This window comes from Tetrapisispora phaffii, chromosome 12 (assembly GCF_000236905.1).
Source record: "Tetrapisispora phaffii CBS 4417 chromosome 12, complete genome".
In the NCBI taxonomy this organism is placed as follows: Eukaryota; Fungi; Ascomycota; class Saccharomycetes; order Saccharomycetales; family Saccharomycetaceae; genus Tetrapisispora; species Tetrapisispora phaffii.
The window spans coordinates 32502-58858 of NC_016531.1; the positions used below are offsets into that span (position 1 = coordinate 32502).

A 26357-nucleotide genomic window follows, 5' to 3' on the forward strand; every position below is an offset into this window, starting at 1 on the left:
ATGAGCATTTTAAATATTAAATATCTTAGTTAACTCAAAGATCTATTCAACAGTCAATAGACCATAATCATTAAATTACGATAAAAGTACTTCTAAGATGTCTCTTCGATGAGATGCGATGAGATTGTTCAAAATTTTTCAGTTCAATCATTGTTGACGAAAAATATAGATCAAGGTCATCGCAAGATACAACATGCTCAAAGACTAGAAGATAGTTTACTAGAATATTAAAAGGTTGATGGGAGACTCTAAGTTACTGAATCTGACAGTTTTTTGATTACTTGCACTTCTTGAAGAGAAAGCAGAAAATATCTATTTCTTGAATTAGTATTATTGTGTAAAAGGCTATTATATTCTATACTATATATGTGATTATAATGCTAACAATTGAGTCATGGAACTCTGGTCATCAGTGGATAGAGTTTGTACAAATGCATTGTATTTGGACTCGTCCGTTTGTTGGAGCGAGCTTATGGAGTGCTTGAATGAATCGTACAAGTTGATTGGATCAAGAATAGAACCAACCAATGGGTCTTCCTCTAAGTCGTCAAACCCATCATCATCAAACCCATCCTCAGAAACAAAGTTCATACCTCCGCTTTTCAGTTGGCTCATGTACTCGTTGATAACTGCGTCATCTTCATCATCTTCGTTTCCATCTGCTGCGAAATCTTCTCCCCAATCTGCAAATTCTGACGCGTTGAATGAGTCTGAAGTGAATTCTTTACGCTTTTCCTCTAACGACTTCAACGCACTTGGGTATTTTGCAAATAATTGTATTAACAAACTTCCCATTTTTGAGAAAACATTTTGGAGACCCAGATTAATCAGAGAATCTGAATTCATTTTTGTGACAATACTTAAGAGAGCCAAAACAGATAGTTTGATATCATAAACTCTCTTGTAGTTTGGAATATAGAAAGTCAACCAAATTTCAAAGAAATATTCTAGTATGTTTTTATGCTTTAAAAATTGTAAAGTAACCTCAGGTGTTATGACTAAATTAGCCACGATAACATTGAAAGAGGTAACACCGAATACTACTTGTTTTTTAATGTTTAATCTTTCTACAATAATAGAGTTTGTTGCATCTTCCAAGAACTGTTGTCTTAATATATCTGATAAGCTTGTGTCAAATGTTAAAACCATTTTTTGAGAAAAATCAAAAATAACGTTCATCTCATCTAATGTATTCTCTTCTGAATTTGAAATGGCTTTCTTATAAATTTCAATTAAAATTTTGGCATAGAAGTTATTTTTTTGTAGTTCATCCTTACCGTAAAGTAAGTAGTTATTAATAACCAACATAAAATCTTCTAAATAGAATGAAACCATACTATCCTCCTTTTCGTTACATTCTCCAATCCATTCTAATATTTTCCAAGAGATTGGAGTCACACTTCTCAATAAGAAAGTAGAGTTCTCAACGAATTCACAACATTCACGGTAAAAATCCTCAATATCATTCTTTAAAATGAACTCAGCAGCAGGATAGAATGATTGTTCTAAATTTTTGACAATTTCTGGTGAGGTTTCAAAGGATAATAAAATGGAGATTGTAGTAGAAAGAATACCCATTGCAGCCATTTGTTTATCACCTTCATCTGGAACATCACCATTCATTATGCTGTTTGGATCGATATTTGAGGCATCGTGCAGTTCGATTGCAATTTTCAAGAATTGCTGAACCAAAGTATTCATTAGTTCAACACCAAATGGCTGAAGTTGTTCAGCAAACTGTTCAACGAAATCTTGCATAACACCTGAAATATCGTTAGATTCGAACTCATTGGATAAGGACAATAAGCTTTGCATAGTCGGTACTACAATAGTTGATAATGATTCTTGGAATTGTGGATTATGAATGAAAGCCTGTATAGCTAATGCTGCCAATAACTTCACTGGCAAACTATCGGACTCTTCATTTAAACAGCTTAAAACACCATGGTAGATTTTTGGAAGAATAGTTTCATCTTTAAAATCAATCATGCCTAGTTTTGAGCTGATTTCACAAGTACGTGTTCTTAAAAAGCCATGTGGTGAAGTAAAATACGAGAAGACATATACGTTTAAAAAACCTTCAATCTCATTTAAATATGGGGAATTCTTAAGGGTCAATCTATCGACGATGCTTGAGAAAATTCTTAGAGCAGATTCAATTTTGACTGCATTTTCTAGAGGCATAGTTTGGATATCAGTTGCGTTCATTTGTAGATTTCGAATAACAAATTCTAAAGTTGGTTGTAGAGTGGCTTTACTACGTTTGTTCACTGTCGTTGTTAACAGAGACACAGCAGACAAATCTGGAGAGTAACTATCGTCCCAGAGTTCCAAGTTCCTGTGAATGTATTCCTGTGGGTCGTTTTCAAATGTATCTAACGTTTCCTCAGTTGGACATAATAATGGGAAAATGACGTGTTGTAAAATAGTTGGGTAATGGTCCTTTACAAGTGGCCAAGTTGGTTTTTGAACAATGGTCTGTTCGATGAAACTTAAAATGTAATGGATAGATTCGTCACTTAGCCATAAGTTATTTTGACCCCATTCTTCAATCTGCTGGAACAACAATTGCAATAACTGAGGTAAAAACTGTTTGATGTAAAGATTTCTAAACTCTTCATATTCGAATTTTCTAGTCAATGTAATGGAAGCGTATCTTTGAAAGAGCCTGTATAAGTTTGCGTATGACCATTTTTTACACTTGACCCAACTGTTATTACTTCTTTCGTTTTGGTGTGTCTTTGAGAGGAATTCTTGTGATAAAGGTTGTTGGATGATCTTAACGAAGAAATTTGCCCATGGGATGAAGGAGTCAGCACGTTGCAAAGTGAACGGCAAGTCATAATAAGTGACGAACTTGTAACTTTGCAAGATCAATTTTACCATTTCACCAATTTTTGGATCATTCATGTTTGCGCCGTCTTGGAACAAGTTTGACTCTGCGAACTGCAACAAGCTTGGGAAGTACTGCAAGACGAGACCCTCGAGGTCTTGCCTGGCGTCGTTTTCCTTCCACCTGTACGTTCGGAATACTTCGGCGAGACAGATGAGTCCGACATAGGCGGAATCCATGTCACCTTGAGTAAGCAGTTCTGTGGAGCTTGGAAGCAGGTCGGCCCAAAGCTTCGACGGGTACTGGTCGCTGACTATCACTGTCAAGGCGGACTTCAAGATTCTGAGCGAGTTTGGAGAGTGTTTTGAGCAACTTAGCATCGCCTTTACGAGCAGTGCTTTGACGACTGGTTTTTCGTCATTATCGACCTTGTTGTTCAACATCTCGTTTCTACTTTGGTACTCATCGTTCCAGCCGTAGGTGATTTTGTTTTTGAAGTATAGAGACGCCGACAGTTTAACGTTCTCTGGGACAGCTTCGAGTGATATGATGTCTAGACATGCGCCCAAGAACCCTTGCATGGCGCTGGCCTGTTTCAAGTACTCTTCGGAGCTGTTTCTAATGCTTGCCTCATGGTTCAATGTGCCTTCGAAGCACTGCAGCAAGGTAGTCGGGTCCATTGCAGGGATGTAGTGGTGCCTCGAGTCTGTGGGGGCCGTGGGCAATGGGGGTTTTGTGGGTCAGCGTCGCTTGCCTTCAACTTATAGAGTTGCCCACTTCGATGGTGAATGCGATGAGCATGAAAATTTTGAGCCGTGCGAAGTGACGAGCGCGGAGGCATTGCAGGGCACTAGATAGAGTTATGTATTGTCCATGCAGAGTACATAGTATGTAGATGGTATTTAAAGGTCAGTACTGGAACGGCTGGGAGTATGCGTCTTCCGCGGTGACGTGGGCTGTGTGGGAGGGTGGGTGTGGTTGCGCAGCTGGCGAGCTGGCCAGCGTGCTTGTTGTTATAATGCGTCGTTTGTCAGCCGAGAAGGAGAGCTTGTCGCCGAAGGGATAGTAAGGCGCGGATGCGGGTTTGAGAACGGGGTCGGCGGCGGTGACTGGGATGGCGGCGGCCGGGCGACGGGCTGGGGCCCTGTCCGGGGCACACATGACCGCGACGGTCGCCAGCAGCAGCACCAGCAGCATCCCCGCGAGACACAGCAGGAGCGTCTTCTGCTCCAGCAACGCGGCCCATGCCTCTCCGAGCGTGCGGAGAGGCTCGCCTGGGCCGCCCACAGCCGCCGGCAGACCTGCCGGGGGTGTATCCTGTACAGTTTGCATAGCGTGCGTGGGGCTGTCGCCCTCGCCGGCGCTGGCGAGGGCATCCGCCAGCCAATCCGCCGGCAGCCAGGGCGCCAGGACGTGCTGCAGACCCCGGACCACCAGCACGGAGACGCCCACGGAACGCAGAGACCCGACCACGGGACCGCTGCCACGAGAATCACGATGCATCATCAGTTTATTCGTTGCAGTTCTCCACTTTCGGGAGCCAACCATTGTGCTTTGCGAGTGGCCAAGACGCTGCCAACGCCGCCGGTTTTTTAAATGTCAAGGGATGCGCAGCGCCGCGAGAAGGGGCGTCGTGCCAAGCGATGCAGGCGTGTATGTAGGATGTGGTATGTATCACTATGCTATCGAGCCCAGGCCGAGCAGGAACATCTGCAGGATGATCTGCAGCGACCAGAAGCCGACTCTTCGTATACGCTGGTGTTTCCTTCTGTCGTCGTCGACGTAGGCGTTGATGGCCTCGTAGACCTTGACCTGCATGTCGCTGATCAGCAGCGAGTCGTACACGGTCCAGGCGCCCTCGAACTCGCGGGTCGGCTTGACGATGCGGCACCGGATCGGGATGTACGTCCTGTTGGCGTTGATGTACGCGACGATGGGCCGTATAAGCGCGTAGTTGAGGTAGCTCAGGTCGGGCGTGAAGTAGGGGACCTCGGCGCGCACGTTGTGCAGCTTCAGCGAGAGGTCCATGACAAAGTAGTCGCGCGGATGCGACTCGACCGAGCGGCGGGTTCGGCGGCTATGGGGGCCCGGCGGGCCCCGCGAGCCGGGTGGCGCGTACAGCACGGAGTGGTCGCTCGCCATCGCCTTCAGGTTCTGCGTGATTTCGCGCAGCAGCGCCGACTGCAGGTCGCCGGCCAACAGGTCCTCGTTGGGGACCATGATGTCGCCGACCATGTCGACCTGGCCCTGCGTGATCCACGAGAAGGGCCCGTCGACCCCCGCGTTCAGGTGGTCGACGCCCAGGTTGTCGACGCGCAGGCGGGTGCGGCACTGCCAGCTGTCCCCGGGGCCGCCAGGGCCGCCCGGGGCGCCGGGGGCCGTGACCTCGGCGGCTGCGGGCTCGGCGGCTGCGGGCAGCTTGCGGTGCACGGTGAACATCGAGTTGTCGAAGGTGCCGCTGGCGTACCGGGCGTTGAGGCAGTCGTAGAAGAACCAGTTCTTGCGCAGCCGCGGCAGGTGCAGGTTGTGGACGCTCACGTGGAACGGCCGGAACCCGTTGGGCTGGTACAGGGTGAACAGCACGTCGGTGGCGGTGAACTCGGCGAGCTCGAAGTCGCCCACCGCGTGCTGGCTGCTGCGGTGGTCCGCGGAGGGGCCGGTGGCATGGTCCACGGACCCCTCCGCGGACCCCTCCCCCGGGGCGTCGGCCCACCGCACGTGCGTGCGGTCGACCACGCCCCGCACGCCGCTGAGCGCCATGTCGCGCACCATGCCGCGGCCGTTGAGCCAGTTCTGCAGGCTCAACGAGATCGCGATCGAGTCCACCGTCAGGTCGAACTGCGTGTAGTTGCCGTCGTCGAAGTGGGCGTCGCTCACCAGCAGCGGCGGGTCCCGCAGCGACACCTCCGCCCGGCGCACCGCCTCCCGCTGGGGGCCCACCTCGAACGTGTGCGTCTGGTACGGCCGGCGCGAGATCGCGACGTTGTTCAGCACGATGCGCGTCTTGCCGCCGCTGCGAGCCGTCGTCGCGTGCTCGAAGGTGATGTGGTAGTTCGTGTTCTTGGTGAGGTAGTTGCCGAGGCGCTTGGCCAGGAAGTTCTTGCTGCTCGACGAGCTGTCGGAGAACAGGTTGGCGACCACGACGACGAGCGACACCAGCGTCGTCGTCCCGAACAGCAGCAGCGCCACGTTGCCCAGGTAGATGCCCGACACGACCGACGTCGTCAGCAGGTGGCGGAACCGCAGCGGCTGCGTCTGCCGCGCCAGCAGCCACCGGGCGTTGATGCGCAGGCGCTGCCAGGCGCTGCCCGCCCTCGCCAGGAGCCGGTCGCGCTCCGTGATGTACTTGAGCTCGTGGGTGTTGTGTGTGTTGTGTGTGTCGTGCTTGGCGTCGTGCTTGTGGCCAGGGGCCCCAGGCCCCTGGCCACCGCTCGCCAGGCCCCTCGCCAGGCCCGTCCTCATATATCCAGCTCGTCTTGCAACGCTCATACTGCGGCCTATCGTGAACATGTTGCTCATCCTCCCATCCCCCGCCAACCATCACAACCTTAAAACTCACTTTGCAACGCATCCGCGCTTCTTATATCTCGGGCCCGTCGTGCGACGTGACTGCAAATTTTTGCTGAAAAATGCGTCCACCGCGCTCGACGTTCCCACACCGCCCACTTATAAAAACCACACTCCCTTGCCTCTGGCCCCAACTCAGCCCCCCACACGCCCCCAAACGCCCACACACGCATCCACAATGTCCTTAGAAGCTAACAACGTCACCATCTTGCAAAAGAACGAGCAAAAAGCCAGAGAAATCATCTCCAAGTTCCAATTGAAGAAAGTCCCAGCCATCAACAGGGTCACCTTCAGGAAGAAGAACAACCAGATCTACGCCATCGAAAACCCAGAGGTCTACAGAACCCAGGGCGGCAACTACGTCGTCTTCGGCGAGCCAAAGGTCGACAACTTCACCGAAAAGCTTGCTGCCGCCCAGCAATCCATGCAAGAGCAAACCGGCGACAAATCGCCAATGGACATTCAGAACGACATGAAATTGCAAGCCGAGGCCAATGCCAACGCTCCAGTCGAGGAAGACGACGACGCTCCAGTCGACGCCGGCGACTTGGCCGCCGACGATATCGAGCTGGTCGCTTCCCAAGCTAATGTCTCCAAAAACAAAGCCATCAAGGCCTTGAAAGAACACAAGGGTGACATCGTCAATGCTATTATGTCGTTATCTAAATAGGTATAGATAGTATGTAAATATGTACAGCCACGGGCCAACCGTTCCAATACATGACATTTATCCACTTCCGGTCGTCGTCGCAGGCTCTTCAATCACCTCGTCACAGTTGGCACACTTGTAGTGCAGTGGGCCTCCGGCTAACCGGTAACAACCAGTGAACTGCTGGCACTTCCCGCACTGGATCGCTGCGTACCGGTGGCCCAAGTCACTGTCTCCAGCAAGGGAGTTGATGATCTTGTCGAACCACTTGTCTCGCTCCTTGGCGTCCTTCAACTTGTCGTTCTTCTCCAGCGCAATCAATTCCGTCTTCAGGTCGTCTAGTTCCTCGTACTTGCCACGGATCTCGTCGTCTAGAAGCAACACAATGTCGTCGCTCTCATTGGCACCAGAAGAGAACCTTTTGATGATCGACGACGTCAGATTGAAATCAGTGTCTTTCTTGAACGCTTCCAGTCTGGCGGCATGCTGGCTGCGCAGCTCGTCGATTCTGACAATTCGGCGATGTCTCACATACTCATCAACTCTCCCCAGCCCCAGCTTCGCACACACTACACCAAGCATACACACCACCACGTTCAGCAGAACCGTCCTGTCATAAAGCGTATGTACACCACTATTTACCATCACGTACGACACTCTCAACACACAAAACGCAACCCCGTAAAACGTCAACTGTCTTTGTAGATGTTTCACCCGGGCCTCGTTATCACTACTCTTAGCTTCCAACGCATGGATTGACCCAGTTATCTCGGTCAGTTCCTTGGTATACCTGTCCACTAACGAAGTGTCTTCTCGTCTGCCGAAGACTCTCTTGAACAAACCGAGCATATCTTGCAACTCGAGTTAAATGTAATCACTTTTTGTACCTATCGATAGCCCAGAACTCGTAGTAATACTGAGTTCCTTTGCATCGGTCCCTTCTCAACATTATCAAACTCGAAATCGTTAAAACACCTTTCTATAAATCCAACTTCTATATTCTTATAGTCAATAATGCGATGTCGGATCAGTGTGTCAAAATTAAAATTCCATCACAAGTAAAATAAATTCGTGAAACTTTAAAAATGGCCAATCAATATATTCACAAGGTCATTGGAGCCATTGGAGCCATTGAAGTACAGCAGATTCGTGAAAAGACTGTTATAGCCTAGTTTCAGCTTTTCATTGAGTGTTGTTGGTGCAGATCGCTGAAAGAAATGCCTTGCGTTCAGATATCTGCCACGCAGCTGAACCTGCTATTCAGCTCCCAAGAACCACATATTGGCGTGGTCACTGCCTTGGGAAACACAATGTTAGAAATACAAGGGGACCTCCAGGTTCCAACAGAGCCGCCACTGGATATAGAGAAGTACACAGACGAAAACGATGGCGACAAACGGTTTACTGTCCACGATGGTGAGCACATTGTCAGATTTGGGTTGTTATTACTTGATAACGAGAAGAAGAACGCTACTTTGTTTATTGGTAGGAAACAGAGACTGCTGGGTAAAGTAGTGAAATTGGAGACACCTCTGGGGTTGTTAAGGTTCAAAGACCACCAAGATGAAGACCAGCGTGCCGTGGAAATGCAAGACATCTTTTACTACAAGATCATCTTTAACAGCAGACCACTGCCGATAATGTAATGACTACTCTGTCCAGGAGCCAGAGTATATGAGGAATAGGTCATATTAGTATTTAGTTACTTTATTTATATTACATAGTTTTCCAAGGTTTATCCCTAATTAATGCACATTCACAATAACCAGCCTGTCTTTAGCTGCATTCTGCCAAGAGTCTCAGAATCCAGCACCGGGAATGGATGGGCTTCAGTATTGAATACCATTTTGTCCAACTCAACGTCATCCTCAAATAACAAGTACAGGTATTTCAAAGTCTCAGCAAGCCAGAAACTCTCCATGTTGTCTCTTTTCTTCGTTGGCATATCAACGCAGTTGTCTAGAGATACGTACTTAGTCTTACCTGTCTTGGGGTCGACGTATTTAGAGTTCTCAATAAAACTGTCCAGAATCTTCCTGCCCATGTCACGGTATTTCTCATCTTTGGTCAAGTGGTATAAAAACATAATAGACTCCACTGTTTCCGGCCTCTGCAAATTGTGTTTATCTAAGGGTTTCACGAAATAGTCTCCAGATGGGGAACCCCACCATTTGGATCTCTGTGCTTCATTGTTTAAACCTTCAGAGTTATCGTTGAACATCACAATTTCTGGTGCTAAGCCTGATGGAATCTGGTCATACAATTGGAAACATGAGTAAGTGAGTTCTTCCGCGATTTTGAAATCATCTGCTCTCTTAGCATCCCAGAAACTGCTTTTACGAGCTTCATCAAATTGGAGACCGTTGGTTGCACCCATAGCTAACAATCCTCCCATGAAGCAGACCAAATGGTCCAGCTTAGGGATTAAAGCTTTATTTGGACCAAAAGGCCTTTCGCCTATATATGTAAGACCATGTGGGTGTGATTTCGCCAAAAGTTTTTTCTTCATACCATCCATTGAAATTCTATAAAGATCGTAGTATAATTCTTCGCTGGTCATAAGATACTGCTTCAACAAATACTCGTAGAAGGAGTCTCCACGGGAGCCCATTCTGATATTTTGGCCATGGAACATACCTGTATCAGGGTGTGTGTATATTGGGACTAGGCCGCTGTAGTACTCGTCTGTAAGATTATTCTTCTTGTACATTGTTGGATACACGTTCTCCGCTAACAACCAGTATGAGTTGTTACCTGTCAAGAAGGACAGATATTTGAACTCAAGTTGTAGTGTGGTAAACTCCGCAGTAGAAGATGCACCGTCGTCAACATGATTCTTAACTGTTTGTCCAGTCTTCAGGTTTACACTAGAATATGGGATACCTGTCTCGGAATTTACAAAGGCCATTGCTAGTCTGTCACCTAAATCAACAGCCTTCTGCAGATACACTTCTGGATTTCCCACATCCAGTTGCATGGAAAGATGGTGTGCAGCTAACAATCCTCCCAACATCCTAATTGTAGTCTCAAAGACGCTCACTTCGGAATCAATGTCGTAGGATAACTCTTGCTCTATCCATTGCTCCGCTTGAATGATGGCCCGAGCAAACTTTTCCTTGTGCTCGGTAGTCTGATTATACATTAGCATTAGAGTGTCAACTGTATCCACTATGATCCATCCCAGAGGCTCCTTAGACCGTGCCATATTCTGGCCACGTTCAGATATCGGCCCATAAACGTCGTAACCCCAGCCATGTTCGACGTAGTCGTCCCATGAGGCCAGGAATACTTGCTCAATAGCTTGACGAGTTGTTACAGAACTTTTATGACGGTTACGGAAGGCTCGAGAGCCTTGCATTCCTGTTCTGGCTTGCTCGAACACCTTTGCCAGATCCTCTTTGGTAACCCAATAGCTCACTGCAAGTGCAATTGCAACAATAAAAACAGCTGGCTTAAACATTTTTACAGTAAGCAATTCGTTAATCTCCTGTTTATGAGGCTTCACATAGCCATTTGAGTCAGATTGCCACAATCTCCGTCTTTATATAGCTTCCAGAGTGACAATCAGTTGCGATCGAGGTTGACCATCAAGCTCGCAAGGGATAAGATTTGACCTCAATTGACCCTCGGAGGAGTTTCTGAGCATAAACAACTCTGTAAGCTTGATGAGAAGCAATTATATATCACGTCTGGCATACTGCTGCTTGTTTGAGACCATTAAAGAGTGGCTAATGGCTACAAAGTGTTACTTTACGCTTAAAATACCATGTCGTGCAGAATGATGTTTTACTTGAGGCATCGCCGGTGTCGACCTCGAAGGTTGATACAGACCAGTTCGTCAATTATATAAAGAAGGGAAGTTATAAAAGTTTGTAACATGAAGTTGTAGCAACGTTGTGAAGGAGTGCTTGAGAGTGGTCAGAGGCTGTGTGAATGAATCTGACATGGCAATAGCGAACAAAGTAGGTGAATCTGTTTCTGGAGACGGACACACGATATCAATCTGTCTGCCCACTTGGGCCACGAATGTTGGATATAAGGAAAATGATCCTGTAGTGCTGAATGCCATGAGCTGTGGGTATCCACGGTTGTTTATCCACCGGTCAATCCAGAGACTGTGTGATATTCTGACAAATAAGTATGCCAAAGAGAATGAATCTTGTCTGTGCTTTCCGTCGTATAAAGTAGCTAAGAGGTGTCGAGAGTTTATCAGGGTTGTGTCTTCCAGGAGACAGTTACCGATTCCGAAGGTAAGGATCCTGCAACTGGCGACTTCCAGACCAGTGACGCTGGAAGAAGCTCGTTGGAAGAAAGAATGCCGGATCGCGGTTGTGTTTGTGGACAAAGCCTACTACACAATGGTCAGAAATTACTGGCAGTATACAGGCGAGATTATCTCCAGTAGGCTGGCGGAATATGTGCTCCATGAGCTCTTTATTGTAGAGAAGTCCAGTCGTGGTTCCCACTTGTCAAGACCTAGCACGATGGCGGCTAGTTACGAAAATGAGGAGGAGTTTGTGGAAAGCAGATATGGCAGGAAACTCAACTTTTCCCTTGGAGATAAGGCCCAACAATATATCAAAAAAAGAATTGCAACTAAATCTGTCGACGTTTTGGATGATATGGACGACGGTGGCAGTTATCACTTTGTCGCTAATGCAGGCAGGTTTGGTACAGCCATTGAGGCTCTGAATACGGATGCCGAAGCTACAGAAAATGAAGAAACACCACCTGCCGATAACAGTGTGCCGTTGCTAGAGCAGATAAATAATGATCGGGTAGATACTGATAACTTAGTCGACTTACAATCAGGGACCGAGTTGATATCAGCAATACCGGCTGAGCCAATCGTCTTGGAGGCTTCTGACACTGAATCTAACACCGCCAATGGGCTTGTTTTTATTGCAAATGATTTAGGAAACGATAACAGATCGTCGCTTAAAATCGACTATGAAAAGGATGTGTACTTGTTTCCAAGTGGGATGGCAGCCCTATTTACTGCACATAGGTTACTACTGAACTTGGATGCAAGGAGGGTAAATAGATCTAAATCAAATTCAAATGTCAATGCGCTGGGAAATAATTCATCAAATGGGAGCACCACTTCTCTGGATAGCCATCTGCAGAACAGTAACGACATAGTTGGTTACGGTTACCCATATAAGAAGTCAGTCGTTTTTGGTTTTTCTAATAGCGATACTGTGAGTCTTCTTAATGAATTCAATCATACCCATTATTTTGGCAAAGGTGATGCTGAATCCATGAAAGAGTTAGAGCAAACTTTGCACTCTGGTGAACAAATATTGGCTGTGTTCATAGAGATACCTTCGAATCCTTTACTAAAGGTTGCAGATTTGAAGTATTTGAGGAATTTGGCCAATATATACGGATTTTACATTGTTATTGACGAAACTTTAGGTGGATTTGTCAATATTGATGTCCTACCGTTTGCAGACATAGTCTGCAGTTCATTATCGCAGAGTTTTGGAGGCGATTCAAATGTAATGGCTGGATCCATGGTATTGAATCCACAAGAAAAACTCTACCAATTTGCACAACTGTTTCTTAACCAACTTGGGGAATATGAAAACTACGTTTGGTGTGAAGACGCTATTATCTTGGAAAGAAACTCTCGTGATTTCATACCTCGATCGATCACTATAAACCACAATTCAGAGTATTTGATTAACGAGGTTCTGTTGCCCAATGAAGGACCAGATAAGATTTTCAAGAAGATATACTATCCTAGTCTAACCTCAGATGAGACAAAAGAAAATTATGACAAACTGAGATGTAAAAAGATCCCAAATTTTGAGAAAGAAGAAGGCGGCTATGGAGGGATCATTTCGTTAACCTTTCACAACCTTGACACATCCAAACGCTTTTTCGACGAAATAAACATAACCAAAGGTCCATCTCTGAGCACTAACCACACATTAGCATGCCCATACACAATCTTATCATATTTTGATAACTTGGCTCAAGTTGAAAAGTTTGGTGTGGAAGAGAATCTGATAAGAATCAAAATAGGCTGCGAGAGCAAAGAAGACCTAGCAAAAGTGTTCCTTCACGCAATTGAAAAGGCTCAGAGTTTGTAAATAATGTATATAAATAGATATAGTAAAATATAGAACATTCAATATAATACCATTTCTTAAAATCATGTACTTTTACAACTATGAGATCTATCTATCTTTCAGTTGCTGCTGCTTAAACGTTAAGAGATTTCTATTTGCGATGCGATGAGCTTGAAAATATTTTCAATATTTAAGAGAAGGTCATGAATATTAGATGATATTGAGATAGTTAGAAAGTTTCTCAACCTACATAGAAGTTGGTACGTAGTGTGAGGCCTTGTGATGGACTCTGAGTTAGCTTTTTATGACAGGCTTTACCAGCGTTTCCCAGTGAATCAATTGGCCGGCTACTTGAAAGAGACCATTTCAAGAAAAGAGTTGATTTCTTTACATATTTCTAAGTTTATTGAGGTATTGTGCGATATTGAAGGTACAAACAATTTTTACACCAAAAACGTTATCAAGGTACTAATAGATAATATAGGTTTATTTAACGAGACAGTGGAGCCACAGGATAATACTCTACAGATCATCGCCAATAATGATATTTATTTATCGGATTGGCTATATGAAAAATACATTGAACTTCTAGATATCCAGCAACCTACACCTACCACAAAGGATGTGATACAGTACAGGATCAACAACCAAATCAAAATCAAGATTGAGGAGTCTCCATACCTTATCAGTGCTGCAGGAACCACAGGTTTTCGAACTTGGGAGGCAGCGGTGTACTTGACGAAATATCTTATCGATCTGGGATTTCCCCCAGAAACTGTGATGGAAAATACTCTCGAGCTAGGTTCAGGAACAGGAATGGTAAGCATTGGACTAGTCAAGAAATATAAAGATCAAATCACAACTCTGTACATCACCGATGGAGATTCACAATTGCTGGAAGGCCAATTATCCCGAAATGTGATGCTAAATGGAATAGATTCATCGGACTCTGTAAAGCTACAAAAACTTCGGTGGAATGAGGACCATATCCCAGACAATCTCGATCTTATAGTAGCAGCTGATGTCACTTACGACTCTAGCGTTATACCGAGCCTGTGCCACTGCATACTTGACTGCTTTAAGTCATCAAATAAATGTAGTACCGTCTGTTACCTTGCGGCAACACGTAGAAATCAAGAAACAATTGCAGTGTTTGAGCAACATTGCTCGGACCTAGGTCTGACTGTTAAGCTGGCAGCGTGCACAGATAGCGACGTCAACTCTTGCAAGATAGTGGAGGACATTCTATTCAAACCACTGATCGCACCGATCAATATTTATAAAATCACATACAGTGCAAACATTTAGAATACTATAATAAATAAATACATAAAATTAATATAGGCACTCTCTGACACTCGAGTCTCATGTGGCCAGGAATCCTGACCCAGACTCCACTCGAGTTCTTAATGAGTAACAATTTATTCTCTCCTTAAAAACCGCTTATCACGTTGAACTGAGTGGGAATTGGCTCAGTCCTCGTACTGTCTATAGCGGTGGATAACTTTTGGACAAAGTGGTTCTTTTAAAAACAACCAAAAAGAAAAATAAATATCGAAGACGTAATTTAAAGTGGCTAATAATTAAACCAAACTTCTTCCAAACATAGTTCCCTTTTATACTAAAAATTTTTCGGACGAACAAAGAAATGTTGTACCAAGCCTTGATAGCGGTTACCCGTTGTGCGTGACAGCCTGTCGCAACACAGTTGTTAGGGCATGTTTAGGTGACAGCAACTATTATTTGGGTATGGTGCTTAGTAGGTCGTCGAAGTCTTTATTCTGGGTATTACCACTCTTAATATACCTCTGTTCGATCATCTCTGTCCAGGGTTCCACGAACTCTAGACCGATGTCGGCACTTGTCGAGAACCAATCGACCACTTCTGTGGGAAATGATGCATATGGTGGTGTTGTGTTCCTGTCAATGGGCAAAGTGGCTAACTTGTTAGACAAAGGAGTGAGCTCTACTTGGGAGCCCGAATTAGATGTTGTGGTAAACTCTGTGCGAATGGCATTCTCCAAGGTGGTATCTGCGGTGAGTCGTTCAGGCATCGAGTCGTTTCCGTGTGCCTGTTGTGTCGAGAGCGTGTCCATCTTCAGTTCACGGTATAGACACAATAATATCTTCGAGTACCGTGTGCACAGATGTAATTCATCCGGAGTTGACTCCTTTAACAGCACTGCCGCTGTGTGAATTAGTTCCAATGATTCATCTACAGGTATCCCACTGAGACTCAGCAACGAGTTCAGTTCTTTGTAGTTCATTGAATCCTTATCGGTGGCGGTCACGTAGCACTTCACAATAAATGATATTGCTCTTACAATTCTGATGACCCATCGCACAGGTATAAATTTGAGCATCCTCACTTCTTGAAGTCGCTTGGCAGAATTCAATATCTCCTTGGCAGAACTATATGCAATAGACACGTATTTCGCGCTTTGGGAGAGTTCTTTCAGTTTTAATTTGCTTTCTTCGTCTTCTACTTGTAATGACAGTGAGTATATATACAATTGACAATAATAATAGTCACATATTAAACTTTCATTTTCAATTATCTGTGTCATACTCTGCAGTCCCATCTTAGAGGCGTTTAATACAGGATCCAGTGTTTCTTCCGGTGATAATAATTCATTGTAATTTACGTACCAGCTATCAATAAGGGCAGAAAAAATATTCAACATAGCTAAGTTCTGTTTTTGATTGTTAGCTGTTGTATAACGCCTACCTTTTTCTAGATATATTGTCTCATACCCAATTGACATGATCTTTAATAATTCAATCTTAGCTCTTTGAATTACAGTAAAATCTAGTGGAGTATCTAATTCATCATTTTGCGTTGCATCATCAGGATTTGAATAGAACAAGATGTATTCATCGTTTAAAAAGTCACGTTCATTGTCAGGAAATGCTTTTGCATTTCTCCTTTCTCTTAAAATATTTTCTAATAGATCATATGAACTCTCTCTATCTTTAGCATTTTTAAATATTTGTTCTAAATAGTATTTTTCATTTCCAAAATACCTCTCAGATTTCTTGCCATCGATTATTTTTACTGGATCTATCTTCTTAGAATGAATGTTCACATTACTTAACGATTCCGAAAGGGATGAACGCAAATTAACATTCATGGCATTATATGTTTCTGCTATATGTGTTGCTAAAAATATTTTATTACTTGTATCGATAAATTTCATATCTTGTGCCAATCTAACTGCACTTCCTGTTAACATCCATGCCATCCTATCACTATGTCTCATAGCTTCAAAACCGGTAATGCTTTCACCTTTATAAGAGTTAATTGGATCGAATTCATTGAGCTCATTAAAATTAATCGTTTCAGAATCATTAGCGTAATCTGACCAATTCCAATGAATCGCTCTAGGATTCCATTCTGTGAACAGAAGAAATGCTAGTATCGTACCTATTGATCTTGTGCTGGCCTCTGCCCAAATTGTTCTTGAAATTAATCTTTGGCAGTACATCCACAATTTTTCGTGAATTGTAATATTATAGTCTGGAGATTCTCTTGTTTTTAAATCTAAATCTCCAAAGTTATTATACCTTGCAGAAATAGTAATAACAGCACACAATAGAATTGGGTATCGTACTAACTGCTCAGGATTGTGTAATTGGAGAGGAATGTATGGGAAAAAAGGATGTAACTTTTGAAAGAATACCTCAATTAATCTTCTGGCTTCTTCCTCTGTGAGTAGCTTGTCGTCTCCAATATAAACAATATCAGAAAGTTTCTTGTGTGGTTTTGTTCTAATTCTACTCAACTGTGCTATTAGTGAAGAAGCAGGATTTTTTAGTTCAGTTTTCTCAAATAATTCTTTTATGATATTTTCTTGGGTCATATCATCCTTACTGTATGAATTTACCATGTCACTTAATTTACTTGTCGGTTTATGATTCTCAAACTGAGACACCGATTTGGCGGCACTGGCAAGATATTCTAGAGCATTTTGCATTGAGGAAACATCGGACTCCCATGCAGAATCTTCTAGTGCCATATTTTGTATTTCTTTGTTGTTAGCTCCTTTGTTATCACCTTGCTGATAATGTATAAACTTTAATTTGTTATCATCACCATCATCGCCATAATTTATATCTTTGGGCGATAAACTTCTTGACTTCCTACTTGGTTCAACAAAAATGCATTCTCTTTGCTCTCTTTTACACCTTTCACATGGTGGTTTATGTGGATTGTCAAGAGGTCCTAAATTACACTTGATCTTTCTTTCTCTACATGTTTGGCATGCTCTAAAGCTTCTCTTCCATTTTTTTGAAGAAGTCCTATTTGATTTCGAACCCATCACCAACTAACTAGAAATAAACTTTAAATAAGTTTGTTACAGATTGTATTCTCCATATGCGATTAGATATAGCAAAGGATTATAATGTTACACACCATGTAAATCTGCTGCCTTTTAAATTCTTGCAACTCATCGACTTTAAATATAGATAAGTTTTTCCTCGGTTACTTCCGGTAAGTACCGGCAAAGTACGGATAAGGGTCATCTATTCAATTCATATCAGTTAACTGATCTGATAAATATTAGTGACTGAATATTTATAGATACAGGTGATGAAATATTAATGCAATGGGTATTATCTTAATAGATATTATAGATATATATCTGTATGTTTATATGTACGGATTAAATTGGTATTAGTGACGAGATTAATAATTAATCAAATATTAGTGTCAAGGGCTACAAATAAGAGAATTGAAAGAATAATTGTTTAAAATGATTTTTAGTAATCAACTTTTGTTGGTCAGAATCTTTTTAATATTTCTCCTGTTGTTGATAAATTCATTTCTGCTTAGATTTCTTGTAATCCTTTTGTAAATTTCTTCATCAAGTTCATCAAGTTCTCCAACATGAACATCATTAACTTCATCATCTTCAATATCAGAGACAGAAGATTGGTCATAAGTGATATTAGTATTACCTTGGCAAGCAACTGAAGAGGTTGCATTATTCAGATAGGTATGATCATCAAAGTTAAAGCTACTGTTGTCATCCACGGCATCGTATTGATTCCATGAATTGGTATCACCTTGATAGTTATCAAAGTGTCGCTTCAGATTATCCTGGGCAGACCCTTTATGAGTTTCTGAATCGGTGCCTGAAGTTCCAAGTGGGAGTATCATTTTATACAAACCATTATTATTAAAGCGTTTAACATTTTCAATAATATTTGTATGTGATTCTTTGACTTCATTCAATAAGAAATCAGGATATGTGATTTCTAAGTCATCTCCCTTATTCACAGTATTTTCATGATATTGGTCATCCAAATATGTATTAGAGGTCGAATTGTTAGAATCATAAACATATTTATTGTATGAAACATCCTTTGAATAAATGCTCCCTTCCGGAGTGCGCATAATGTGGACTGTACGACCTTGTACGTTATCTAAATTGGTGTAATAGAAATTTCCTTGTTCATCAACCAAATATGTCATATCTTGTGAACGGTTGTAGACTGCTTTTCCAGGGAGTGTAATTGACTTCGACGAATCGCTGCTTGATTTTTGATATTTATCAGAGAAAGGATTAGAAGGAGTACTAAATGATTTCGAGCTCCTCCCTTCTATATTAGATGTGCTATCTCTGGTAATATGATATTGGGGTAAACTTGACTTATCGGATTCAGGATCCGCTTTCATCGATAGTTTTTTATACATGAAATTTAATCCAAATAATGAAAGTTGAATATACAAAACTGCACCGACTGTGAAGCATACAATAAAAATTGAAAGACGCTTCTTTAAATTAGTTGAGAGTCCTTTATATGCAGATGAGTCCAATGTCCCTAACTTCAGCGTTTGGCTAGAAATATCGGAGATCCCAGAACCATGAGAATGTTTTGTAGAAGAATTTTGAATATTGCCATTAGAGCTGCTCAAACCACCGCTTATTAGATTACCATTGCTATCCAGCATACCTGTCAATGGAATATTAGGATCAATTAAAAATGCTAATGTTTTTAAACTGGAACTTTCTGAATTATAAAAAGATGAAGCAGGATTTAATATTAATTCCTGTAATGTTTCAACAATTTCATTTGGGACATAAACTTCTGCAATTGAAATTATATATTTATTGTTTTGTACAATATAGGGAATGATTCTAGCAACAGTAATATCCATGGAGATCTCTTGTTTTTGTAAAGAAGCATTCTTACTGAGGTCTTTTTTAGCAAGGGATGGTATTTGTGATGTCATATTAGTTTGAAAACCAGTTGGAGAAATCGCTGTTTGCACAATTGTTGAGTGTAATGATAAATTTATGTTAACACTATGCTTCCCTCCACTTTGAAAATCCACATTATTAACTGAAGAAGTTGACATCGACGAAGCCGCGGACGATGCGTAACTATTCAATATGTACTCAGTGAATAGTGGAGAACACACTGAGTCATCATTGCAAGATTCACTAACTAATGCAGTGAACGGATGCTTTATTATTATTGGAAGGAAGTTAAATATTTGTGCTGATGAATAAAAGTTATTAACCAAGAAAGCATAATTTAGTTCTCTCTTGAAGGCAACAGTTATTAGTGTTGTATTTGAAGGAATTGTAATTGCGGTAGGTGCAGTGATAATATTTGGTAAGCCAGAAGTATCTATTAAAAAAGATGGTTCCATCGATTCTGCAGTTGAATCGCTTTGAATAGCAATTTCAGAAGGAAGCCAATCAAAAGATCTTGTTAGGTATACCTCGGATGCCTGAGAGTCCGTTATAGGCTTGGTAATAATAGCAGTGGCATCGTTTGGTATTTCTTCTGACATTATTGATGAATATGTAGCTTCAGGGCTGTCAGTTACAGAATTCGAATAACTTCCAACTAAAACGGTAACAGATGTCGAACGAGAAGATAATTTTGTTGTTGTCAACTGTTTCGTTGTATCAGAGGTTATGATAACTGTTTTTGATTGGTCTGGTGAACTGATACTAGTTGCTGAAGTAGAACCAGTCGAATAAGCGCCAGATGACAATATAGTAGTAACACTTATTACCGATTTTGAAACTGTAGAATCTTTTTCAGCTGAACTTGAATCGGTCATAGTTTTAGTGCTTGTGGTAGAACTATAAGTGATACCGGAGTGACTAGATTTTTGATTATTAGATGTTAGAGGTGTATTTGATACTGATGAGGAGAAAGAATTTGATATTGTACTTGAGCTTGTCATTGAAATGCCTGACTTCATTGTAGATATACCTACACTCGCTGTAGACGCACCTGAGATCAATGTTGATGTACCTGAGCTCGTTGTAGACGTATCTGACTTCATTGTAGATGTACTTGGAGCCGTTATTGATGTACTTAAACTGGTTATTGATGTACTTGAACTCGTCGTCGATGTACCTGTTATCAATATTGATGTACCTGAGCTCGTTGTTGATGTGGTTGAACTAGTTGCAGATGTGCTTGAGCTCGTTGTTGATATACTTGAACTCGTCATCGATGTAGTATCCGATGGTGTTAATAAGAACATAGAATCTGTTCTGGGGGTAGAGCTGCCTGTAGTGGTAGCCTCGTGATTTGAAAATTGTAAAGTTGTCGTAGTTGGCAGAGCCGATATACTTGTCACAGAGCTTGAAGTTGATGCAGAAGTTGATGATGCTAGGATTTCGGTATCACTAGATAATGTAATGGCAACTGTAGTCAAACTGGTTCTTGAAGTAGAGGTTGGGTCTACAACTTCTATAGGATCTATTGAACTGTGTTTAAGTATTATGTCCGTAGTACTTACTCCAGGTAAAGACGACGATGATGATGCATAAATAATTGTATTAGTATTGACTACGGAACTCACTTTGGACTTCGCAGCAGGTCTGCTTGTGTATACTTGCGAAACCGCAGAGACAGCTGTATCTGTATTCACAGCAGTTGTCGGCTCAAAGTTACTGCCTACTTGCACATAAGACGGCACTATATTATTACTTGTTGTTAACGCCGAGGCTCCAGTGGAAGTGTCTATTATTATAATTTGTGAAACTGAAGACACCATTCCACTTGAAGTGGTGAGAGCAGATGTCAGCACATCGCCGATTAAGTTTGGAACATTTGTGTACTCACTCGTGTAGGTCAATTGGTCAGGGGATATTTTTGTACTTATTAAAGTACTATTATCGAACCGTTTCTGGAATATTGGCGGCAGTGCACTCACTGCAGTAGTTAAGAAACAATACGACCACAAGAGTCGTATTATCAGGTATTGTGAAAAAAATTTCATGGTATGTTGTGTGAATTAATGCAGTTGAATTAAATTGGGAGTTGGGCGTGGGGGGTATCAAAGTTTGGGTATAGTCATGTATTATCTGAGGTATCGTAGATTGGAACTTGAAGTTCTGAAAAATATATTCTATTGATGGTGTTAGGGAGAATAAGGACCTTTGTAATTATAATCTCTGTAATTGAAACAGGTTCTTAGGCAACAAGACAATAATATGAGAGCTCTAAAAGAGTAATTGACCAGTTACAAATATGTTCCTGGAATCTTATAGAACATGTCAAACTGGTTCCAATTGTTTATTCATGTGATATCTCTTAGTTGCAGCGATGCAATTTTTTTCAGAGTGGTCATTTTCAACGAACCAGCTACGAAGTCTCCTGCATGCTCCTCCATCACTACCTCGTGATTAGTGACCAAATAGAGCGTGGCCGACGATAACGGTGGGGGAGGTCTGTGGCGGGAGAGTTCGGATGGCTGCAATAAAAACGTGAACTCAGGGCTCTCTAGATGAGAGGCAAGTTGAAGATTACGATAGTTGGGGTTTAAGTATGGACAGCTGCCCGAAAAGACAAAAAATGAGAAAAAAGAAAATTCGACAACTGCAGGATTTGAACCTGCGCGGGCAGAGCCCAAAAGATTTCTAATCTTTCGCCTTAACCACTCGGCCAAGTTGCCTAATTATTTACATTTTCGTATAAAGATCGGGATATCTCATATCACTAATTAAACAAGGACATGATATTATCGAGAAACCGTAACAAGAATTAAATAACCTCAGGTTAACTGGATTCTGAACTGGGCAATAGATTATAAAAGCTGAGGCATGACATTGCTACAGACACCCAACTGCTTGTGTGTTGGAAATGACACTGGTCGCATAAGTGACTATACGATACCAGATATTACCTCTTTAGGAGATTATTGTTGCAAACCTGAAACAATAGTGCCTGCAAGAATGTAATAGCAGAATTTCTAATGCATAAATAGTACTGTAGAACCATCAATCGACCGTTCTGTCCAACGAGACGACGTCGTCGAGTTGAACAGAACGGTAGATTGAAATATTATGTATATATAAACCTCGGTAATCAATAGTTAACAATTCATTGACCCAGATCCGAGACACCAGAAAGATTAATCTGAATATATAGTATATAATATAACAAATTTTAATATATTAAAACCATGAATTCATCTATTGAGCAGAAACAATAGTGCTCATGAGAATGTGTTGAGAAACAAGCTTATGTTGGTCAGTACCAACTTCTAAGTTAGTGTCATTAGTCACTTTAGTTGCTCTAGCATAGTCCATCTACTTTATAGTTAAATAATCGATTCGTCTTTTATTAGTCTATTTAAACAATTCTATGCAGAGTTAGGTGCCCTCTTTATATATAACTTATCTCATACTTGAGTGAACACATTAGGTGTTCAGTCATTCTCCTAAGATCTTTAGCACTGTATTGTACATCTGTGTTTATCACGTAGCCATTACATTGTAGTGAAAAGTTTTCATCTACCATTTGAAAGATTGTTCTACAGCACTCTTTCCAATAGTTAGTGATCAATTGATTCTGGACTCAAAGTGTCATAAACACTTAGTTCTGTCACATACACTACAATAATTCTGACAGTTGGAAGTGCAGCCTAGTCATTGGGTGGGCGTCACAAATGCTGACTGCAGGGCATGTAATCACTGTCCGGTCCCAACTCAAATCACTTTCCACGTGACAGTAATTGAAAAATTTTGCAGGCCACAGGTACTCATCTCATTGCAAAGGTATATATAAAATAGATCAAAGCAATATTAATATAAGAACGATGAGTAAGTAAACTATATATTGCATACGACCAGCCTCACATCTCAGATTCTATTCATATAATTAGATTGGTTTTTGTTTTTATAAAAATTTGTTGAATTAAGGGAGAGTACCAATACACTATAGCGATAAATTGAAACAATGGGTATCATCGATAAAATCAAGGCCATCGAGGAGGAAATGTCCCGTACTCAAAAGAACAAGGCCACGGAGCATCATCTGGGTCTGTTGAAGGGTAAATTGGCTCGTTACAGACAACAATTGCTGGCTGACGAGGCGACTGCTAACAGCTCAGGTGGTGGTACTGGTTTTGAAGTTGCTAAATCTGGTGACGCCCGTGCTGTACTAATTGGTTATCCGTCTGTTGGTAAGTCTTCTCTTTTAGGTAAGATTACCTCTACTAAGTCTGAAATTGCTCATTACTCGTTCACCACCTTGACCTCTGTTCCGGGCGTGCTGAAATACGGTGGTGCTGAAATTCAAGTTGTCGATTTGCCAGGTATCATTTATGGTGCTTCTCAAGGTAAGGGTCGTGGTAGACAAGTTGTTGCCACTGCTAGAACAGCAGACTTAGTTATTATGGTTCTTGATGCAACAAAAAGTAAGCATCAAAGAGAATCTTTGGAAAAGGAATTAGAAGCTGTCGGTATCAGGTTGAATAAAGAAAGACCAAATATTTACTATAAGAAAAAGGAAACTGGTGGTATTAAGATTAACTTCACTGCACCCCCACAAAATAGTCTGACTGAAGACGCAATCAAACTGCTTTTGAAAGATTACAGGGTTCACAATGCAGAGGTTTTGGTGAGAGACGATCAAGCCACCATCGATGATTTCATCGATATCATTAATGACCAACATTGTAACTACATTAAATGTTTATACGTCTATAACAAAATCGATGCTGTATCGCTAGAGGAAGTTGATAAATTAGCCAGAGAACCTAACACTGTGGTAATGTCCTGTGAAATGGACTTAGGGATAGACGATGTGGTGGAAGAAATATGGTACCAATTGAATTTGAGTCGTGTCTATACAAAGAAGAGAGGTGTACGACCAGCATTTGATGACCCATTAGTTGTGAGAAATAATTCAACAGTCGGTGATTTATGTCATAGTATCCATAGGGACTTTAAAGACAAATTTAAGTATGCTTTGGTTTGGGGTTCATCTGCTAAACACTCCCCACAAAAATGTGGTTTGAATCATAAAGTTCACGACGAAGATGTTATATCTCTATTCACCAAATAGATATCGTTGGAAATTGGCATTGTTGAATATGTTGGGATTAAAATGTTAAAGTAATAATAATTTGTAAATCGGAATAGGTGAAAACTTTTTAAGGTGATCATTATTATCTAATACCTTTAAGAAATCAATAACAGATCTTTTATTCATGAACACTATTGTTAAACTTACACGTCTGTAATATTTTCAATTAGTGATGTCTGCTTAGTGGAATATACGACAGTAAGATAAAAAGTGTGAAAATGTCTTGAAGACCAGTATTAAAATAGGAGATATCTTACCGATAATCTAAGTACATCAGAAAGATTATTATTTTTATATAATCTTCATAGAAATGAAATAAACATTATAAAATTATTAACCTTAATTCATCCATTGAGCACCGAACTTGTTGAAAAAAATTATTATTATGAAGTATGGCAAAATATCTTGTTGAAAATGTCATTAGTCTTATAATTAGCAATACGTATCATATATATCGTTACATCCCTGTAAGAAGGTATGCCTGTAAGTTTGTAATACCATAATCGTGATTCATCAGTAGTACTGTATAATCATCCATCTACTATATGCGTCAAACAACATGACAGGTTCATCGATTAAGTTAGGAAAGGGAGTTGAAATCACTTGTGCATATGAATCTTGCTGAGCAATAGATAAAGAATCCATTGATCTGGTTTCAATATACTATTGGTATGAATCCGAATATATAATACCTATTCTAGCACTTCTACTATATTACAAGTATGGACCCAGCTATTGAGTAAAAGGAGAGTATCCACAATCTTTAAAATAGCCTATAAGTAATTATATAATTTAAATTACTTGTCTATAGGCTTTGATAGAATGCAAGATTACAACTAGAATTATGTACAGCTGAGATGAATGTTAACCATGATAAAGACAATAACCTGAACTTAAAATCAAAAATATCTAGCTAGAATTCTCATCATCAGTACCTTAGATGTCTGGAAAGGCATATTATATAAGCAATCTACAAACAGATATATTAAATCCCTCAATATCTATAGTCAATCTATCTATATCCTCCTAATTTGTCCGAATACCGTACTCTTATCTGTAGGTTCGGTTCTATAAAGTCTATTTCCCTCTTATCTATTTGGGCTGTCCAGTTATATCTTATTGTTACCATTAGACAATTCATAAAAGGAAGCCAGGTACAGCGTATCGAATCATCGTTACCAATTCCAACTAAAACAGTGGCCCTAGATCTCCTACACTTTCCCACTTCCTTGCTTTCCTTATCAACACCAGATGTCTTCCTCCTTCTGGTATGCATTCCTCATGCACTTTCAAAATACTCATGATTGGTTCACACTCGTAACTGTAAAAGAAACATCGAACGTGTATACGTCTGCCACCACTTGCTGCTTTTCCTCCGACGTTCCATCTAAACATACCGAGCGGCCGTTGAATACCTATGCTCGTACCCCATTGCATATTGAAACATACGCAATTGAACTTGGTAAGCCATTTTAATTTAATATGGACATGCGAGTTTGAAATCCACATGTATTGAAATACCATTAAATAAATGAAACACCAAGTGGCCAAAAAAGACGCAAAGAGGCTTATTGAAGTTCATTGCTAATCCACCTATACATGTGTCAAATTATTGCAATTGATGACATTTCGATGTGTCTTTTCTTTGATAATTGTGACGTTTCGTTAAGTATTGTTTGCCGTTTTCTTGTTCTTCAGGTGATTACACCGCACGAGCACGCAAGAACCGTGACTGCGGGTAACGGAAGAGGTAGTGGCCGTGTCACACAGGTAAAGATGGTAATGAGATATAGCTTTAAAAGTAACAATTATAATTGTTTCTATACCAGTGGTCCTTTGTAAAGACAAGTACTCTAAAAAGCATTATTTCTTCAAGGATATGTTG

The 26357-nt window shown here is 41.4% G+C and overlaps 11 protein-coding genes and 1 non-coding gene across 12 annotated transcripts; 5 read left to right on the top strand and 7 right to left on the bottom strand.

Annotated features, from left to right (window-relative positions):
* Positions 1-372: 372 nt before the first annotated feature.
* NMD5 (Nmd5p) lies at positions 373-3513 on the bottom strand (the record flags this gene model as incomplete). Its single annotated transcript, XM_003687769.1, has 1 exon — positions 373-3513. The coding sequence occupies one exon, from the start codon at positions 3511-3513 to the stop codon at positions 373-375; it is 3141 nt and encodes a 1046-aa protein (XP_003687817.1).
* Positions 3514-4510: 997 nt separating this feature from the next.
* Positions 4511-6352, bottom strand: MDM31 (Mdm31p; the record flags this gene model as incomplete). Its single annotated transcript, XM_003687770.1, has 1 exon — positions 4511-6352. One exon carries the CDS (start codon positions 6350-6352, stop codon positions 4511-4513), a length of 1842 nt encoding a protein of 613 aa, XP_003687818.1.
* Positions 6353-6578: 226 nt separating this feature from the next.
* On the top strand, positions 6579-7070 carry EGD2 (Egd2p; the record flags this gene model as incomplete). Its single annotated transcript, XM_003687771.1, has 1 exon — positions 6579-7070. One exon carries the CDS (start codon positions 6579-6581, stop codon positions 7068-7070), a length of 492 nt encoding a protein of 163 aa, XP_003687819.1.
* A 57-nt stretch (positions 7071-7127) lies between these two features.
* LNP1 (Lnp1p) lies at positions 7128-7898 on the bottom strand (the record flags this gene model as incomplete). Its single annotated transcript, XM_003687772.1, has 1 exon — positions 7128-7898. One exon carries the CDS (start codon positions 7896-7898, stop codon positions 7128-7130), a length of 771 nt encoding a protein of 256 aa, XP_003687820.1.
* Positions 7899-8266: 368 nt separating this feature from the next.
* Positions 8267-8695, top strand: CTF8 (Ctf8p; the record flags this gene model as incomplete). Its single annotated transcript, XM_003687773.1, has 1 exon — positions 8267-8695. One exon carries the CDS (start codon positions 8267-8269, stop codon positions 8693-8695), a length of 429 nt encoding a protein of 142 aa, XP_003687821.1.
* Positions 8696-8805: 110 nt separating this feature from the next.
* On the bottom strand, positions 8806-10509 carry MNS1 (mannosyl-oligosaccharide 1,2-alpha-mannosidase; the record flags this gene model as incomplete). Its single annotated transcript, XM_003687774.1, has 1 exon — positions 8806-10509. The coding sequence occupies one exon, from the start codon at positions 10507-10509 to the stop codon at positions 8806-8808; it is 1704 nt and encodes a 567-aa protein (XP_003687822.1).
* A 484-nt stretch (positions 10510-10993) lies between these two features.
* Positions 10994-13147, top strand: STR2 (cystathionine gamma-synthase; the record flags this gene model as incomplete). The annotated part of the gene is made up of 1 exon (XM_003687775.1): positions 10994-13147. The coding sequence occupies one exon, from the start codon at positions 10994-10996 to the stop codon at positions 13145-13147; it is 2154 nt and encodes a 717-aa protein (XP_003687823.1).
* A 261-nt stretch (positions 13148-13408) lies between these two features.
* EFM3 (protein-lysine N-methyltransferase) lies at positions 13409-14434 on the top strand (the record flags this gene model as incomplete). Its single annotated transcript, XM_003687776.1, has 1 exon — positions 13409-14434. The coding sequence occupies one exon, from the start codon at positions 13409-13411 to the stop codon at positions 14432-14434; it is 1026 nt and encodes a 341-aa protein (XP_003687824.1).
* Positions 14435-14865: 431 nt separating this feature from the next.
* Positions 14866-17445, bottom strand: ARO80 (Aro80p; the record flags this gene model as incomplete). Its single annotated transcript, XM_003687777.1, has 1 exon — positions 14866-17445. The coding sequence occupies one exon, from the start codon at positions 17443-17445 to the stop codon at positions 14866-14868; it is 2580 nt and encodes an 859-aa protein (XP_003687825.1).
* Positions 17446-17894: 449 nt separating this feature from the next.
* On the bottom strand, positions 17895-21380 carry TPHA0L00360 (uncharacterized protein; the record flags this gene model as incomplete). The annotated part of the gene is made up of 1 exon (XM_003687778.1): positions 17895-21380. One exon carries the CDS (start codon positions 21378-21380, stop codon positions 17895-17897), a length of 3486 nt encoding a protein of 1161 aa, XP_003687826.1.
* A 593-nt stretch (positions 21381-21973) lies between these two features.
* TPHA0Ltrna4S lies at positions 21974-22055 on the bottom strand. The gene has a single exon. It is a non-coding gene; the product is annotated as a tRNA-Ser (tRNA).
* A 1286-nt stretch (positions 22056-23341) lies between these two features.
* Positions 23342-24451, top strand: RBG2 (Rbg2p; the record flags this gene model as incomplete). The annotated part of the gene is made up of 1 exon (XM_003687779.1): positions 23342-24451. The coding sequence occupies one exon, from the start codon at positions 23342-23344 to the stop codon at positions 24449-24451; it is 1110 nt and encodes a 369-aa protein (XP_003687827.1).
* Positions 24452-26357: the final 1906 nt, after the last annotated feature.